Source organism: Apis florea, unplaced genomic scaffold, assembly GCF_048593485.1.
Source record: "Apis florea isolate Af1SG1 unplaced genomic scaffold, ASM4859348v1 contig_3391_pilon, whole genome shotgun sequence".
Taxonomy (NCBI): Eukaryota; Metazoa; Arthropoda; class Insecta; order Hymenoptera; family Apidae; genus Apis; species Apis florea.
This window is the reverse complement of record NW_028256754.1, coordinates 545,380-564,988: the sequence shown is the minus strand read 5'-3', so window position 1 is coordinate 564,988 and position 19,609 is coordinate 545,380. Positions and strand designations below refer to the sequence as shown.

The following is a 19,609-nucleotide window of genomic DNA, read 5'->3' as shown; positions in this document are numbered from 1 at the left end:
TACAATTTTATTATTAGTATAAATAATTTTTATATATACATATATTATAATGCATATAATAGAATTAATTGGCTATTATTTTTTCACTTATTAATTTTGTAAAACATAACAAGCACCGAATATTTTGCAAATATTAAGGCCAAATTAAAGTTTTATACAATTGATATCGATGCTGATACAGTTTCTTGATTGATTAATGTAAATTGATGTTATCAATATTTTTCTTTTAAGGAAATAAAAATTTAAAATTTTTCATTCAATATTTTATATTTTTAGTTGAAATTAAAAGAATCATAATAAAAATATTCATTATCGATTTTTATTTTTTTTAAAGAAATAGAAAGTATTTTTAATTTTTAATTTCTTTTTAATTTTATAAAATTGCTATTTTGATTTTTTTAACTAACTTTCTTTATTAAATTTCGTCATTGTTACTTATTATGCAAAAAACAATGTATATTAAATAAATAAAATTTGTTTTTACTAATTACAAATATTTTAATAACAATTAACTCAATTGAATTATAATAAATAAATATGTAGAGCATTAATATCTTGCAAATCGTGGTATCTAAATATTAATCCAAATATTAACTTAAAACTGTATATATTTTATAATTTCAAATTTATTAAACATTTATGATATGTAGACATTAAATTAAAAAAAAATTAACGTAGATATTATGATTTTATATTTATATGTATTCATATAATACTGATCATTGAATTCCGGAAAAATATTATTAGTTTTATTCCTTGTATAATTAACCATAAAGATATAAGCGTCATTAAATCTATGACTTATTTGTTGATCGCAATTTTTGTTTCTAATAATTTCTTGTAATAAAGAAAAAGCAATATAAGTTAATTAAGAACAAAGATGAATTTCTAATAATTACTCGTTACTTTGCTTCATGGTATTAAATTAATTTCATATTGCTGTAATTTCGATATTATCGTTTTGTATTTTTTTATTTAATTTCCTCTTATTTGTGAAATCTGTATCATTTTCGAGTCATTTATTTTTAAAGCTTTAAATCATTTATTTTTAAATTTTTAAATTTTTATTTTTTTATATTAAAAGAATAAAATTTTTTAATTTTAATTTGAAAAGAATATATATATATATATGTAAAATACAAAATTTTTTAATTTTAATTTGAAAAGAGTATATATATATATATATATACATAAAAAATTAAATTTATTGATTAAATATATTATATAAATATTGATATTACATCTTATTTATATTATATTTACCAAAAAAAATTATATAAAGATATTAAAAAAAACAAAAAAATTTGATAAATATTCAATATATTAATCAAATAATTCTTTTAATGAAGAAAAAAATGAATGTATGTTCTGTTAGAATAAAATAATAAAAAAAAAATAATATGTAATACATAATTTAACATATAAAATAAAGAAGGCTATTAATTTCAATAAATAAATAAATATTTATTATTAATAAAAAAATAATTTATTAAGTTCATCATCAAAATATTTGTTACAATTATATTATGAAAATATATAAATAAATATAATATAGTTTTTACAAAAAAAATAATAACTATAAGAATTAATAATTATAACAATTATAAAAGTTAAGAACTAGTAAAAATAAAAATATATATAAATAATCGGTAATTAAAATGATTTTCATTATAAAATTCTTTTAGAGACACAAATTTTTATATTTTTTAAAAACAAAAATTTTATATCTGTATTTTATATCAATATAAATAATATAATAAACGCAATAAATATTTTAAAATAAGATATTTTTTAAGATAGCAATAATTACAAAAATAGAAATAGTTAATTTTATTAATTTGAGAATTTTAAATAAAGAGAGTTAACTAAAAATTTGTTTTCAATTATGAAATAATTACAGAAAAAAATACATTATTATAATAATATCAACCATATAAAATTGAGTATTGTTCTAATTCATATCAGTTCAGCAATTCATTTTATTTTGTTTCATTTCAATGAACATTTTATAAATAATATTTTCTCATATTTTCATTTAATATACTTAATATATAATATATATTAATATAATATAATATTAATATATAATATAAAATTTACTTTTTTATTAGAAGTTCAGAAAAATCCTAAAAATAAAAATTAAGAAATCAAACAATTATGAGAGTTATATATAATAAATAATATATAATATATATAATAAATATATAATAAATAATATATAATATTATTTTTTTTATTAAAGTATTTTATTTTAATAAAACTTTGAATAATTTATATTAATATAATATATTTTTTTAAATACAAATCTTATGAAAAATATTAATCGTAATGTATTTCTAATAAAAAAAATCTATAAATATGGAAAGTGAAACGATTTTCAAATACCTATATATCATATATTTATGTATAAATGAATTAATTTATATAATATATGTATTCTTTAATCTTTTAGGCATTACCTATATTAAAATATCTATATTTTTTCAAATGAGTATATTATAATTAAATCTTAAATTAATTCTCATTGATCAGCAATCAGAGATGAATAACATTTCAAAATAAGCATGTATACATATACATATATATATATTTAATTATATTTATATATCATTTCATATAATCATATAATTATAAGTTTTACATTCATGATCATAACAATGAATTCATATTTCTGTTATCAAAACAAAAATAAGTAAATAAATTGTTTTTATATTCACTTATAAATTAAGAAAATTTTGATGGAATGTGATGAAATGAGAGATACACGTTTTAGTCTATCGTCGTTTCGCCTGCATTCTACATATCCATGTCGGCTCTCAAAGAACTTCTGCTCTTGTATATACTACCTATCGTCAAAGACCGTCAAAAACGAGAAACAAGAGCGGCAAATTAGAGGTTGAAGACGACAATGCAGTTTCTACTGCTTTGTAAATATATGTCCTCCATTTCCATTCGCTTCCATTACTGTTTAATCTTCCTTGCTGCTGACAATCGTTTCGAAAATCGAATGTTTTGCTTTAGATTTTAATTTTGTTAAATTGCATTTAATCGGGTCCAATTTCAATGGAACATTTGAGATATGCAATGAAAAATACCACAAAAAATATTTGATATTATTCTCGCTATTATTACTTTTCTCAACATATCATTATATATAATTATATATACTATATTAAACACCGTTAATTAGACTTTATTATAATTTACAATATTGTATTAGAGGATTTCTAACATAACTTAATCTAAATTTATAAATTTATTCTTTGATGAAAATGAGAATTGAGCAATAGATTCTTATCTTAATATTTTTGCTATTAAAAATAATTATTTACATATTCATTAAATGAAATTAGATTATAAATATAATTATAAATTTTATATTTTATATTACTTTTACAATTTCAAGTATTATTCTGATATAATGTTATTTATATAATATTTATGCAATATATATGTATAATATAATTTTTATATATATATATATATTTTATATATATATATATATTTATATATAGTATAATTTTGTTGTAAAAATCCTAAAATACTTTATATTTCTATAAAGTAATTAATACTAATTAATCTTAAATATGTTCTAATTAACTCTAATTAACTCTAAATATTTATTTTAATTAAAATTTTAATATTGATTTGGTATTTAGTAAAAATTGATTAAATAAATAATAGTAATTATAATTTTTTTTAGTAAAAGTATTAATATCTGCGTTCTTTATTGCATGAAATATAAAATTATTTATTTAATTTAATTATTAGCATTTAATGATAAATTACAAATTAAAAATTAAATTATTCTAACAAAAAAATAGCAATTTCAAACAATTTTTTATTTTTAAAAAATTATATTATAAATATATTATAGATTTTAAATGGTGTAAAATTCATAATTTAAATTGGAGAAAAAAATATTTTTTATATATCTTTTAATATTTATGTAGAAATAATTGATACAAGTATTTTAAATATTTTATAATTTTAATATTATAATGCTTAGAAAAACAAAGTTCTTATATCATATTATATTGTTATGCATTAATATCTATATATACAGTGCGTGTGCAATTTAAATAATGATTTTTATACCGAATAATGTGCTTTCATTTATAAAAATATAAAATTAAAAATTTTTTTATAAAAATATAAATTTTAAAAAAGATGAAAATAATTATATCACTAATTTTGCTTTTCGAAAGTTTATTTTAAATTTAATAGGATATGTTGAAAAAATATGTATTTTTTTATTTTAGAAAGTTTTTTTTCTATTATTACAAATAATTTCTCTCTTTATTAATCAAATAATATTTTATATTAATATATTAATCATAATTGTACAAATATGCCATGCAAGATTTAGATCTAAATCTCAATCAATGCGAATAATAAATTGCAATTTAATCGCATTATTTGAATTTGCACTATTTTATTACAAATATTATTAAATATACTTTTGAATATACATTTTTTACATATACCTATAATAAAATAATTATAATAAAAATGATAATAATTATTCAGAACATATATTTTTTTACAAAAAAATATTTAATAATAGTAGAGAAAAATTTTTATAATTATAGAATCGCATAATAGAAAAGAAATATTTCTCTTTCAAAATATCTTAGCAATTTTTTTTTGTATATTTTCTTCATTAAATGTTTATATATAATGAGAGTTTTAAACTATATATAATAAATTTTGATTCATAAAATGAATGCGTTCTGAATAATTTATATTAATTCAAATATAAAAACAAAATAAAAATTTAATGGAAATCTTACATTTCAACATTTGTGATAGAATTAAGCCATTTGAAAAATCGATCTACTTTTCTGAAAATTTTCTATATGTTTATATAAATTCAACTAAAATCCGCTCAAATCTCTGTAACGATACTACATATATTTTTCAATTTTTCCTGGAAGAAAACGAAATTTCGCCAGTCCATGTGTTACGATTCCCCTTCCGGCGACAAAGTAAAAATCTGTTAATTGAGTTTCTCGCTAACGCGGACGGAATTATAAACTGCGGTGGCGTAAAAGTTTGCTTTCTCCGCGAACGTGGCCAGATTTTTCAGGGTTCCCTTTCACACCCAGCTAACTATACTTTGTAGGAATAACGAGACTCAGCCCGATGCAAAAGAAGAAAGGGAACTTCAGATGAAATTCCCGGGGCTCTTTGATACCGCGTTACCGGAACTCCGGGATTTCTGCTGAAAGAGCCCAGCAACGCCTTTGAAGCCCGTTTGTTTGATCACCATTTATTATGCTGCTTATTACCAGCCATGTAATTGTCTATTCGATCAAACGCGCCAATTTACCCCTCTCGCCTATCCTTGTTGAGAGAAAATAATATCGTTTGCAACTTTTTATCGATCACTATTACTACATTTCTCATCTCTCTTTTTTTTTTTTTTCAAATATTATATATTATAAATATTTTAATTTTCCTCGACCTGATTTTTTTTTTCTGTCAAATGAAGAAAAACATTTTCGGCATGTATTATTCTTGCATAAGTTGTAAAAAATGAAAAAATGTGATTCTTCATTATATAAATTTATAATTTTTACACATTATGTATCTATAAAATAAGTATACATTATATATTTATTTATATAAAATAACAAAAATATTTTATGTTCAATAGTTATAGATACAAAAGTTTTTGATAAACTTATTAAACCATTACTTTAATAATAATAATAATAATAATAATAATAATAATAATAATAATAATAAAAGAAATATCAAGAAGAAATAAATTTTGATCTTACACAAATATCTCAAACATTTTATAAATTTAACTTAAAAAATTAAAATAATATTTTTATAAAATTTTTCATTTTTATATATATTTAAAGTATATATTTGTTTCAATACTTCTTTGTCTTGGTTCAGTTTAGTGTAAAAAATTATTTTTTTTAAACATTCTATATTTTATTTCTATGTTAAATAAATTTTTCATCTTTATTTTTTATTGTTGTTTGTTATCTAATTTTTAGTCTTTTTGGGATATTTTATTTAATTTAATTATAGTAATTAAAAATAATTTTTTTAATTTATTAAATTAATTAATAAAGTATATATGTCCTTTGTTCCTATATACTTTGATTTATTGCAAAATGTTTTAAATTTAACATAAAAATTATTTTTATAATTGTAGTTGTAATTATTGTCATAAAGCTGCTTTCAAACTGAATTTGAATTTTCATTCAATTCACTCAATTTAAATTAATAAACAACATATAATTATAAATGAAAAAAATATTTAATTATTTTAAAATATTATTTTTATATATTAATTGTTTTTTCTTAACAACAAAAAACAAAATTATATAATTATATGATACAATTTCATATGAAATTTTTAGATTAATAATATAAATTATAAATTCTAAAAATGAAATCATGATGGAAAAAAGCCAAAAAAACACAAATGTGTTTTTAACTTTTATGAAAAATTTTCTTCTTATAACAAAAAATATATTATTTAATTTATGGAATATTGTAACAAAATATTGTTAAATTATTAAGGATAGATAGAGAGATTATATAGGTATATTGTTGTAATACAAAAATATAAACTTGAATATCGTATTTATTATCTATTATATTTTTAGAATTTTAACAATAAATAATGATTTGAAAATTATAACTATTAAATTACTATTTCGTAGAAACTACATATAAAAGCAACATTTAAAAATATCTATAGTAAAATAAATATAAATAATTATAATTATAATTATATTTTTAAAAATTTTATAATTTTTTATAAGTATAAAATAATAAAAATGCCTATAATCATTTTTATCAAATATATAAGTACTTATTTTAAAATATATTATATTATACTAATTTTAAAGTAGGAAAAATCTTTTAAAAAATTGAATAAATTTATCTCTATAAATGCAATTTATTCTTTAAAATTGATCATTTCGTTCAATCCAATAATTACGCATTCCATAATTTTATCAAATAAAAAGAAAACCGATTTTCCAAATACAGGTTCTTTTAATACTTTTAATTTACATTGAGCATTCGTGCACGCTTTCCATTCCATGAAATAGAAAATAAATGTACAACGAATTACAATCATATATCTATAAAGATATTGTAATTTAAAAAAACAATTGAATTAAAATTAATTTAATTTAATTACTTATCCAATAATCATAATGTAATCACGAATATTTGTTTAAATAGAATTAAAAAATTTCTCTTTTTTAAGAAAGATTCAGATCAAAATAAAATTTTATTATTGTATCTTCAAATTTTAATATATGAAAAATTTATTATGAAATTAAATTCATTTTTTATTTTATTTATCCAATTTCAATTTCAATTTTAATTTGATTAAACTAAATAAAAAATAAAATTAAGATATTAGACTTATTTTGTAATACAAAAATTTATAAATTTATAAATATAGATATATAGGTATACTATAATCATAATTATTTATTCAATAATTTCTTGAAATATACAAAGTTAAAGACCAATTAACATTAGTTGAAAATATGTATATAATTTTTGACTCCCTTAAAAATTTAATCTTTTGTGTAAAATTTAATCTATAATATATCTCTAAATATTATACTTTATTGTTAAGAGAGTAAATTAAAGTAAAAAAAAACTTATTACTATCATAAATATAAGAAAACAAAAAACTATATATACATGACTTTATATATACATGACTTATATTATTTATTAATTAAATATTTTAACATGGAATATTTTAAAGATTTCTTAATAATTTAGAACGTATTATTAGTCATTACAATGCAAGAGAAATATTTTATTTTGTCTTTTCTTTCAATAAATAAAACAATGCAGTGATAAACTGAATAAATTAATTTGAAATAAAATAAGATAGAATAACACATAGTCATTCAAAATTTAAAACATTAAAACAGAAAATATTTACAATAAATCACGTTGTTAAAAGATTAGTTACATTTATAAATTAAAAATGTAGAAATATAGATAGATTCATTTAATTTTTTTTTAACTGTTTTTTAACTGTTTTAAAAACATAGTTTCTATCTATCTGAGTATATGAAATATCCTATATTCTGTATTATTTACGCGTAATAAAATAACTGCACTAATTGTAATCTTATTTATTCGAGAACAGGTTATTTAATAAATAGGAAATAAGTGAATAATTTTTTATTAGATTATTAAATAGTTTCTAATAGCCTTATTCTTAATTTTTAATGTTAATTTTTTATAACTAATATTATAAATATTTTTAAAAATTGATAAATAGAAATTTATTTCTATTTATATCAATGAAGCTAATAAAAAAGGAAATTATAGAAAATCTTGTTCTCTATAACATATTTAAAAATCATCAAAATTGATGAGATTTTTTTTTCTATCAAATTACTAACATTTTTTCTTTTGTATACTATCAAATATTAAAAAAAATAATTCAATTTAATGAATAAAGGATTTATTTTATATCTATTTTTCAAATAAAACGAATAAAAAGCTTTGATAATTATTTGATCGAGGAAAATACATATTTAGTCTCTCTAAATTTTTTTACCATTTATTTAAAATCAAATTAATTTTTAATTCAAAAAAGTTAATACAAGCTTAAAATCTTAAATTCATAAACGAAAATTAATAAATAAAATAAAAAATGTATATAAAAATGCATTTTTCAAAAATGAAAAAGGTATTTACAATTTCATCTCTTTAATTTTTATGGGAAAAATATTAATATTAAAAAATATATGTATTCATTTTGTATATACATATATTATTATAAAAAATTTTTATATTTTTTATTTATAAAATTATATATTTAATTATGTATATATATTAAATTATTAATGATTTAACAATAATTATTAATGTATTAATTTGTATAAAATCATATAACAATTTTTTTACTTGCAATGTTGTAATACGACTAATATAATATGATCCGAACAAAATTAAGATCTATATAAAGAAATTACATAGATGCTAGAAAGTCTTTATATAACAATTTTACAATTTTTAATTAATAAGTAATAGTATAAGATCGCTACATCAAAATATGAAAATAAAATTTAATTTTGTTAATATGTTAAAATATAATTGTTATATATTAATAAAAATAAATGATATATTATATTGAAATATAATTTCAATTAAGAATTTTTAATTGTTATATTTACATTTACTAACAAAAATAGGAGAGGAGAGGATTAACTTCAGATACTTTACTCTATAGAAAAGAATCTCAATTTGATGATTTTTAAATATATATATAGAAAGCAAGATTTTCAATAACTTTTTCCTCTATATATCGATCGATCATTATTTTCGATTCGTAAAAGAATTTGCTACTTGCTTTTATTATATTTTTTTATCATTTATATGTATATCACGAGAACTATATGCATAAACTATTCTAGTATCATTATCTTTTGTTAATATAAACACATCGCGGCAGGAAATAATTAATAATAAAATATTTTAACTCTAATTCATACTGAATTTGAACATTCTGTATAAACTATCATATTTAATGTTTATCCATAGATAACTTATTTTCCATAAAATATAAAAATAAAACAAAACAATCTTTATAGGCAAGCGAAATTATAATGATCTATATTGCAACAATCGATATTAAGTATGAAGCTAATATTGTTATTATCATAACTTGAATCATTGTAATTTCTATCAAAGGATTGTTTTATATTTTTATTTTCGCATTATCGAAGAATACCCAAAACTATGAATAATAATAATATTAAAAATATTAAATATAGTGATACTAATTCACTCATCATATATGGATACCAGTTGTCCAATAGTTAATAAAGGATTAACGCATACGGATATATATAATCAAAATATATATCATAATAGCAATTCTTTTTTTATAAATTTTTCGAAAATTAAGACCGATCGGTCTTTTTATAAATATAGTATAATATAGAGTATAAGAAAATGCTCAAAATCTTGTTCTCCATAATATATATAATTTTTTTAAACATCTTATATAATTGCCAACATTTTTTCTTTTAATTATTAATACGTACAATTTTGATTAATTATTTAATTAATTTTAATTTTTTTAATTTTTATAATTCTTTTCATATGAAAAATATGTAAAAAGATTAATAAAATTTATTTTGTCTAAATGTGAATAAAATGAGTATAAAAGAAAGAAAGAAAACTTTTAAATATACATTAAATAAATATTTTTATCATATTTATATTCTTTTTTAATAAAAGCTCAATTAGCAAGATCTATTACATAAAAAAATCACATGGAACTATATTACATTTCTCAAATTAAATGTCGTAAATCAAATGACAATTTCACATAGTACATAAATAATCGAATACTACTTGATTTGATGCGAATAGAAATAAACAGATTTGACACGGTTTGAATTTCAAATACTTGAATATTTTAAATGGTTGGATAGTCGTGCACACGAAACTCGTTTTCCATCGCCTCTGGATTCCATTTCCTCGATACGCCGCTATCGATGATCTCGTTAATTCCATAGCCGTCGAAAAATCGATCATGTCTCGCCATCTCTCGGTATTCCGAAATACAAATCCGACGAAACCTGAACCGGTCACGTAGCGTCAAATCTCCGAGTTAATAAAAGAACATAAAAGGAGCCGTTGTAAACTGGTGGCTCGTGAAAAACACTTAATACTTAGGTGCACACCAGTCAACGAATATTCAGGGTCCGACGCACCTGGTCGACCTCCGAGTAGGCTGGCCCACACTTGAAAAGCGAGAAAATTTGAGCGACCGACACATTCACAGGTACAAATCATCGTACAAGTTATCCATCAATTCATTTTTCCAGATGAGAATCATGGTACCTATGACACTTTCAAAAATTGCACCGTTTCACTTTTAGTTTTCATTCGATCTTGAATTCAAATAATAGGCTAAATTCGTTTCTCTTGTTTATTCACTATTACTTAAAAATATATCTTAGATGTTTAGCTTTCTAATGATATAAAAGTATTATTGAAATGTGTAAATTAATAATAACAAGGAATACTTATTATTAAAAAAATTATTAGTAATGTGTTCAAATATAAACTTAAATGATATTATATAACTAATACTAATACTAATAATAATAATAATTGTATGCTAATGAACACATTTCTCTTATTATCTTATAGTTTCATTTGAATTTCAAGAAGAATAATCATATAAACAAATGATGAATTTTTGTCACAAAAAACATTATAATAGAAACTCAATTAAAGAAAAAATAATGTGAAAAGAATTTTAAAAAAAGAAACAAATATAAATAATATAAATTTAATTAAATCAAATAATTATCTAAAGAATGTTATTTTTTTTTTATAAAATTAATATATTAATGAGAAGAACTTGAAATTGAGAAGTAATACTATAATAAATACTATAATATTTTTATTAAATTTTATTAAAATATTATTTTAATTTTTATATTTTATACATGCTGGCGAAATTATTTAGTATTATCACAATTCCATGTAATAGTTATTGAAAAAATGATTAAGTTCTAAATTAATGTTTAATTGATATCACTGGATCATAAATGATTGATGACAACAATTTAAGTTAGGATATTTTACTTTTTTTCATCTTTTGTTTATATTTTATAACATTCATTAATAATTTTTCTTATTTATATGTAAAAATGTAAAATATAAATTAAATTAAATATTTTAACATTAAATTATTTAATTAAAATTGTTTTAGATTTGTAATGACCCAATTATAAATTATATGATATATATATATGTATATATATATATATAGAGTAAACAAACATTTTTATAGGAATATCACATGAATGATTTAAAATAATACTTATTAAATTATATTATGACTTTTTTATAAATATTGTAAAAATATTGAAAAAATTAATAAAAATTTGTTATCATCAATAAAAAGATATTAATTACAACATAAATTCATTAGATTAAAAACAAAAATTTAATTTTTCAAAAAAAATTTATAAATTTCAAGAAAGATTCAACTACAATTTACATTTTTGCTTAAAAACAATGATTACATATTTCGTTCAATATATATAAACAATCATAAATCATAGCAATAGTAATTTTTCCGTTGTATCTATTTATTATTCATAAAAGAATGAACTGAATTTTTCTTAAAATGATTTATAGATTCAAAATTAATACAAGAATTTATAAAGATTCTTCATAAAATATTATACAAAATTTATATAAATGAATTTAAGTGAAAAATGCGTAAGAACTCGATTACAATTATATAATATTAAAACTAATAATAAATAAAAAATTTATCTTTGCTATATTTAGTAAATATATTTTAATTTTTATATTTTATATAAAAATATCATTGGTCATTTTTGTAATCTAAAATATAGAATATATATAAAATGTGTATTTAAAATTAACTTAATGTAAAATGTCATGAGTCATTTATAATTCAATGATAACTGCAGATTAAACATACGATTTATTGTCACAGAGATATCACTATGAATTAATCGCGATGATCTTTTTATCGACTTAGATAATTTTAAAAGAAACTATATTTATGTGATACATAATTTAGAAATAAACAAATTGAGTATAAAAAATTTTTTAAAAGTTTTTAACATTTAAAGTTTAATTTTTTAATTTAAATTAGAATTCAATAATAATAAAAAGAAAATAATTCAAAAGTAGTTCAAATTGTCTATTTACAAATGATTATCTGTCAAAAATAAGCAGAATTTTTGTATATATAAATAATTTAATAATTAATAATATTAAAAAATTTATTATAAGTTATAAATTATGAATTTCTTATTTGTACATACATTTTAAAATTTATTATAATTTTACGCGTAAATTTAAAAATTTCAGAATTTTATGTCAAATCATATAAAAATATTCACATAAAACATAGTTGAAAAATTATATACGTTTCGTTTTTTCACTACAAAATTTAATATTGAAAGAAAATTAATTAGCATTAATAACTTCTAAAATTTCAATACAAATATAATTTCATTAAAGACAATCAAATTAATGTATTTTTTATATTTTCAAGCTAAAATATACATAAATATACATAATATTATTTTGTGTTTTATGTATTTTTAATTTATTTAATAAAACTGAATAAAAAAAAGAAAAGGAAAAAACGATTACGATCGAATTTATATATATACATTTTATTAAATAATATAAATAATTCAATTAACTTTATTAGATAATTTTAGTTAGATATTGTAATTTAGATATTGTAATTTAACGTTAAATATAAAATATCAATGATAATAAAGTTCCAAAATTCCAAATGTTCCGTTTTGCGATAATGTGTGATCAATATTTAATTTCATTAATGACAAAAGTTAGTGTCAGGATTTGAATTGAATTATGTATTTATGTTTATTAAATTCATGTTTTTTTTTTTTAATTTTCATTTATATATCTTTATTTAAAAAGTATAGCAACATTAGACAAATGTGAATGATTCTATTATGTAAGATGATACACAAAAAGCCGTTCTGCGAAAATTAACACGATTATTAACATAAAAAGAAATTTTTTTAGTATTATTAAAAGATGCGTTAAAAATATTTCGAAACTATATCAGTCGAATTTGAACGACATTTTTGTTTAGCTATTGTCAAAATTTTAAACAACCGAGAAAAAATATTTACACTTCTTCAAACACATCACTTTTCTGTAACGATGTTTTATCACAAATTTTTATTTCTGAAATACATTTGGAATAACCTGTAACACTTGATTTATTTCGAATCACACGATTAACAATTCCATTGAAACTTTTCACACTTATACACTCGAAAAATTCACAAAATTTTCACAACGAACTTTCAATGCCAGTGAAACTGTTCACATATATAAGAAAAAATGAGCATTGAGCATCGATGCAAACAACAAGAAAATCGAAAGATATTACAGCAACAAGAGAACCAAGACAAAACGCACCGCGAAACGGCTCGCGATAGAATGCTGGAAAATCCTCAAGCAGAGTTTGCTCGGTAGTACGGTGGTGACTCAGGAACGATGATTGGTCAACGCTTGTCCCCCACGAGGACCAGCCTCTGAAGCAAACCAATGAACGCGCTCGCTGCCTTTCCACACAGTGAGACCGCGTGTGCACCCACGCAGGGTGGCTCGTGGCTCGAAGCTCGCGGCAGTCACTCAGTCAGTCAGTCACTCAGTAGGCCCGCGGTGCGCTATGAGGTGGGATCTGTGAACGAACGAAACACGAGTTTTTATTTACACTCGTTGTTGCGGGGTTTATCTCGCACGAACCAGCGAATCGTACATCATCATAGTGTTTCATCATATCAATAAGTTTTTGTCTCATCAAGGAATCGACACATTCCTTCTCCCTTCTCCTCCGTCACGAATCGGTCCTTATTATACTTCGCACAAGTGCATATAAACCACCACGCGCTAGGCCTCGGATAAATTCTGTCGAAGATCGTCTCTTCGAAGTTTTCACGTATGCTTCGGCGCGTCTTTTCTTGCTTTATTTCGCAATTTACATTTTTGTGCGAGCTCAATTTATTGTTCAGCCCTCATCACCAATTGCGACCGACACTTGTTGTTTTTGTGCACGCGACAACGGCCTTCTTTCAAAGTGCGTGTTACAAAGGTGATCGTGATACCGCGCAAGACAATGTGCGTGACAGCCACGCCACTTAGCGCGAAAAAAATACTGAAAGATAGTGCAAGACATCCAGCTAGGACTAGTATTGCAACTAACGTACAGGTGCAAGGATTAACAGGAGGCACGAATAATGTCGGTGAGACGGATAGGCCGCAGCACACGTCGATCATGTATGTAAATATCTGTTAATATTTTCTTATCTATGTTTCTACTTTAATTATTGTAGCAAGGTAAAACACAGTTCAAATACAAGTAATGTGAGAATATAATCTCTCAATGCTATAATATAAACTCCATTAGAAATACCATCATGCCAAATTTAATTTCTTCGAAATTCTATTCACATTCAATTTTTATTCTGACCACGTGGTCGGCGATGTTTTTTCGAATGTCTAGAAAACAATATTTCAACAGCAATGTTTTCACTCTGAGCTCACCATTGGTGACGGAAATATTATCTACGAGCTCTTTAGTGTGACTTTTTTCGACCGGTGAATATATTGTTTCGAGTGGTCCGTATAGGATGACATCGACAGCTTTAGTCGAACGGCGAAACGCACGTCGTTTCACGCGATAGTTCGTTTCTCTCTTGTCATTCTGCAGTCTATAAATGAACGAGTGGATTCGCCATGAATTCTTAGATTCTTGGCGTTCTTTTGATATCATTTTCATCGAATCGAAAATACAAACGAACATCCATTCAAAATATATCCGACAATTCTTTTGATATGAAAACAATATCAAGATTGCAATCAATGAAATGCGTTCAAACCGGCTTCCGAAATTCTCTCGACCCTGGACATGTTTCAACGTGTTTGTTCTGTCAGCACCATCTGTCGAACGAGAAGCGATTTTTTCTTTTTCGTTTGAAAACTAGGAAAATCGAGACAGCACAAAAAAGATGTGCATCGATTTTTTTTTCTTTGCTTCTTGATTTCGTTCCTATATTTGAATTTTTCACTCGTGTATCAATTCGATATATATATGAATCATGGTCTGTCATTGATAGTTTATTAATCATATTTTTTAAACACAAGTATGCTATATTATTAATTATATTTATTAAATAATTATTAAGAAAATAATTCATAAAATAAAATATATGTTTACATATATTACATATATATAAACATATATTTATTATTCTATAGATATATATTATTTACATTATTTGTGAAATGATTAGAAATATTATTTATGAAAAAATAAATTTCTTTTTCCTTTCTGATTTTCTGATCACAGCAAAAGTTCCTATTATATATATATAAATATTTTTATAATTTTGTCATTTTTATCAATTTAACTAATTTGTCAATGTAATTTATGAATTATGTATTACTCAAATTATTTATCATATAAAAACTAAAGACGGATTTAAAATTAAGAATTTATATAATGATAAAAATTCATATAAATATTCATATAATATTGATCACAACCCACATTGTTCAAGACCCAATTATACTTTGCTTTTATAGAAATTCGTGATTTTAAACTAAATAAACCAAATAAACCGTGTTAGTACCTCCAGTTAGTGACAATATAAATTGTTTTGGTATTGTTTGTTTTGCGTTTTTCGTTGCGGCCGCTAGAAATGTGATAAAACTGAGTTGAAGATGTGCGATTCTTTCAAATCGAAAAATCAAATTTGCTCATAACGTTCGATTAAATAGTTGTCGATATGTTTGTCGTGTTTTTTCAGCGACCATTGAATTCCATATCGTAATTTTGTAGTTTTTCTCTTGATTTTGTAGTTTTTAAAACGGAAATATAATTTGAATATATACTCGTTCCGTGGAGGATTAACATTCTTGTTTGTGAAAAAATTTTGAATGAAATTTTTACAAGCAAACATGGCATTTTTATAAACGAATTTTTTTAAAAAGAAAAGAAAAATAGAAATAGAAAAATAAATAAATTAGGTTTTTTATAATTTCCATAATTTATTTCGTTATATATCTATATATTATTTTTAGAATCGTCATCGAAAATTTGACTGCGTAATAATTTTGTTAGATATGCGTATTGGAAGCAGAAGTAAAATATCGTATGATAAATATATACATATATATCACGAATATGTATACAAATGTATATATATATGTGTGTGTGCGTATCGAAGAGATCAGAGAACTTGATTTCGAATTATACATATAATAAAATAGCATTCATAGTGTTAATTTAATAGTGATACCAATTTAGCAAAGAATTTTTTAGTGTTCTATGGAATATAAATAAGTAAACTGATTTTCATGTGACAAATTTCTTTCATTATCATTGTAAAAAATTAATATTTTTAGTTCATATCTATTTGATTTTCATAACAAAAAAATTATATTCGAAAAATAATTTTGGTTTTCATAAATAGATAAATATTATATATTTATTATAAACGATAATTTTTGATAATCGTTTTTTTATTGTGATGATCTTTGATAATCGTAAATATATATGATGGAAAATATATAAATTTCATATAAATTTACGTTTACTTATAATCCTTTCATTGAGGATACTTACTAGAAAATATTATAAATCATTCATCATATCTATCTGAATATATTATTTTTCTAAATATATTGAAATAGTTTTTAAAAGAGAATATTAGTAAAGAAATGTTTATATAAAAATTGTTTGGTATAAGAAAATTATAAAATATTATACAATAGTTTTTCTGTCGAGACAGATACTATATGATTTTTACTTTTTTTGAATAGAATCATATAATTTTTTTATTTTACTAATCAATGTATTCTGTTATTTCCTAAAACAAAATATTAAGTTGTTTTTATTAAAAAATCATTACTTAAATATATATTATAACTAAAACTTTGTAAACTTTTATCATATGAAAAACAAGAAATATTCGAAGCATTATATTATAATATATTCATATTCTTCTTTTCTTTTATACTAACTTAAATAAATTACGATATTTTCTATTTTAATTTTTCTATTTTAATATTTTTTTTAAATTAATAATTTTTCGACATATTTATATATATTTTAATAAGAAATAATTTACGGCTATTGTATTAATAATTATATATTCTATTTTAATTTATTAATATCTTTCTGTAGAAAATATTAAATTGCATCGGCTATAGCATTAAAAATTTTATGTGATTCTATTTTAAAAAATAATATATAATTTTATATAACTTTTATAATCAAAAAACTATTAAAACTATATATATCAATTATTAATAAACTATTAATAATTTTAACATTTTTTTTTATATTTAACATATAACATATAGAATACTGTTTTGAATAATGTGCAATTTAAGAAGAACGATTATTCGCATAAATAGAAATCTGATAGTTCAAAATCTTTTTTTACAAATCAAAAATCAAAGTTCATACATATATTTTATCAATGTATGTGCATATATTTACATAAAATATTAATATATTCGTGAGATATTTTTGAGATTGATTTTAGAAATTAAAACAAATACAAAAGTAAAATAAAAATTTTGTATTTATTAATGTAATTATAAACAATTTAAATTTGTCTTAGATGAAATGCAACAGAAATAGAAGAAAATAGTTCTATTTCTATAATGCTATAATTGCTGTTCGTTTGACATTGAAAAATCTGTATAATTGAAATTACATTCTTCAAAATCGCATATTTCTAAAAATAAGTTGTGTAATGAAATTTCGAATTATTTTTTAAATTAGTATCATTTAAAGTATTGCAAATGAATAAAAATGAATAAATATGGATGAAAGAAAAAACAAGTTATTATCTTTGTCCTATTAAATTTATTAAAAATAAAAAGAAAATTAATAACATAAAAAAACAATCAAATAATTCTTTTTAATATCATTGTCAATGAGAATAAATTTCAAAGTATTAAGTTCCTTAAATAGATAAGAAACTTGATAGAACCAATATAAAATAACTGTATTATAACTTTTTTCATTTCTGAAAGAATAAGAGTTTCCTATTTCTTTAAAACTTATTGACTAATTGTTATAATGGATATATATAGTTTATTTTTTTCGTATATGAAAAAATAAGAAAAATTATATTTGATATGAAATTCAAGTTTAATCCTATACCTATATTTATAAAATTAAAATTAACATTAATAATTTTGAAGATTAAGATAAATTTTAGATAAATATTAATATTATTAATATATATAAAATTCACCAATAATAATGAAAAAGTTGTTATGGTTTCAAAATTCGAATTAGTTAGAAGTTGCGACGTTAAGACGCATGAAAAGATACGAAGTCGGAAATAACGAACAACTTTTTTGGTTAATGTGTGTTTTCGTTTCATTTGAGACAAATAGGCGCTAGTCCTTCGTGCAACCATCGTCCTGCGGCAGTTTTGACTTTATTTACTTTTTCGTGAAACGGACACACAGCTAAGGACAATGGGATCTTATGAAAAGAAAACGAGATTACATAGCGTGTGCATGAGAATCTCGTGATGACGATGAACAAACAATCTTACGCGCATAATTTTAAGTAACGATTTAATGTAAATTTATTTGTTCGAATTGTTGTAAACTTATATATATACATAAAAGAATATTACATAATAAAGATGTCAAAATCTTTTATTTATAAAATATTGTGTAATATTATTTCATATTTAGGAAATAAATTCTTTTTCATCGAATATTTATAAATTAAATAAGATGTAAAAGAGAATTTTATTAAAATAAAATATTTATAATTAAATTATTTCGAAGTTATTTAGGATAATGTTAATATGTATTTCCAAAATATTATAAAATTGAATAAAAATAATAAATTATAATAATATTTTAAATTATTGTATTTTTTATTATAAAATGTATAGTTTTTTATTAATTATACGTTAAAATTCAATATTTTAAAAAGGACAAAATCAAATAATTTTTAAATCTAATATAAATTCTTACTATTTTGTTAGAGATTTAAATATTTATTTAT

The 19,609-nt window shown here is 20.6% G+C and overlaps 1 protein-coding gene across 2 annotated transcripts in view; it reads left to right on the top strand.

Moving 5' to 3' along the window:
• Positions 1-19,609, top strand: part of LOC100870842 (protein rhomboid-like) — a 244,424-nt gene that overhangs the window by 14,104 nt on the left and 210,711 nt on the right. The window contains exon 1 of one of the 2 annotated variants that reach the window (XM_012492979.3): positions 14,202-14,841. The exons of the other annotated variant lie outside the window; for it this stretch is intronic. Within the exon in view, the coding sequence (XP_012348433.1) occupies positions 14,681-14,841 (161 nt within the window). The 5' untranslated portion in view covers positions 14,202-14,680. Of the gene's footprint in view, positions 1-14,201; positions 14,842-19,609 lie in introns of those variants that run through there. 2 annotated transcript variants of the gene reach the window in all.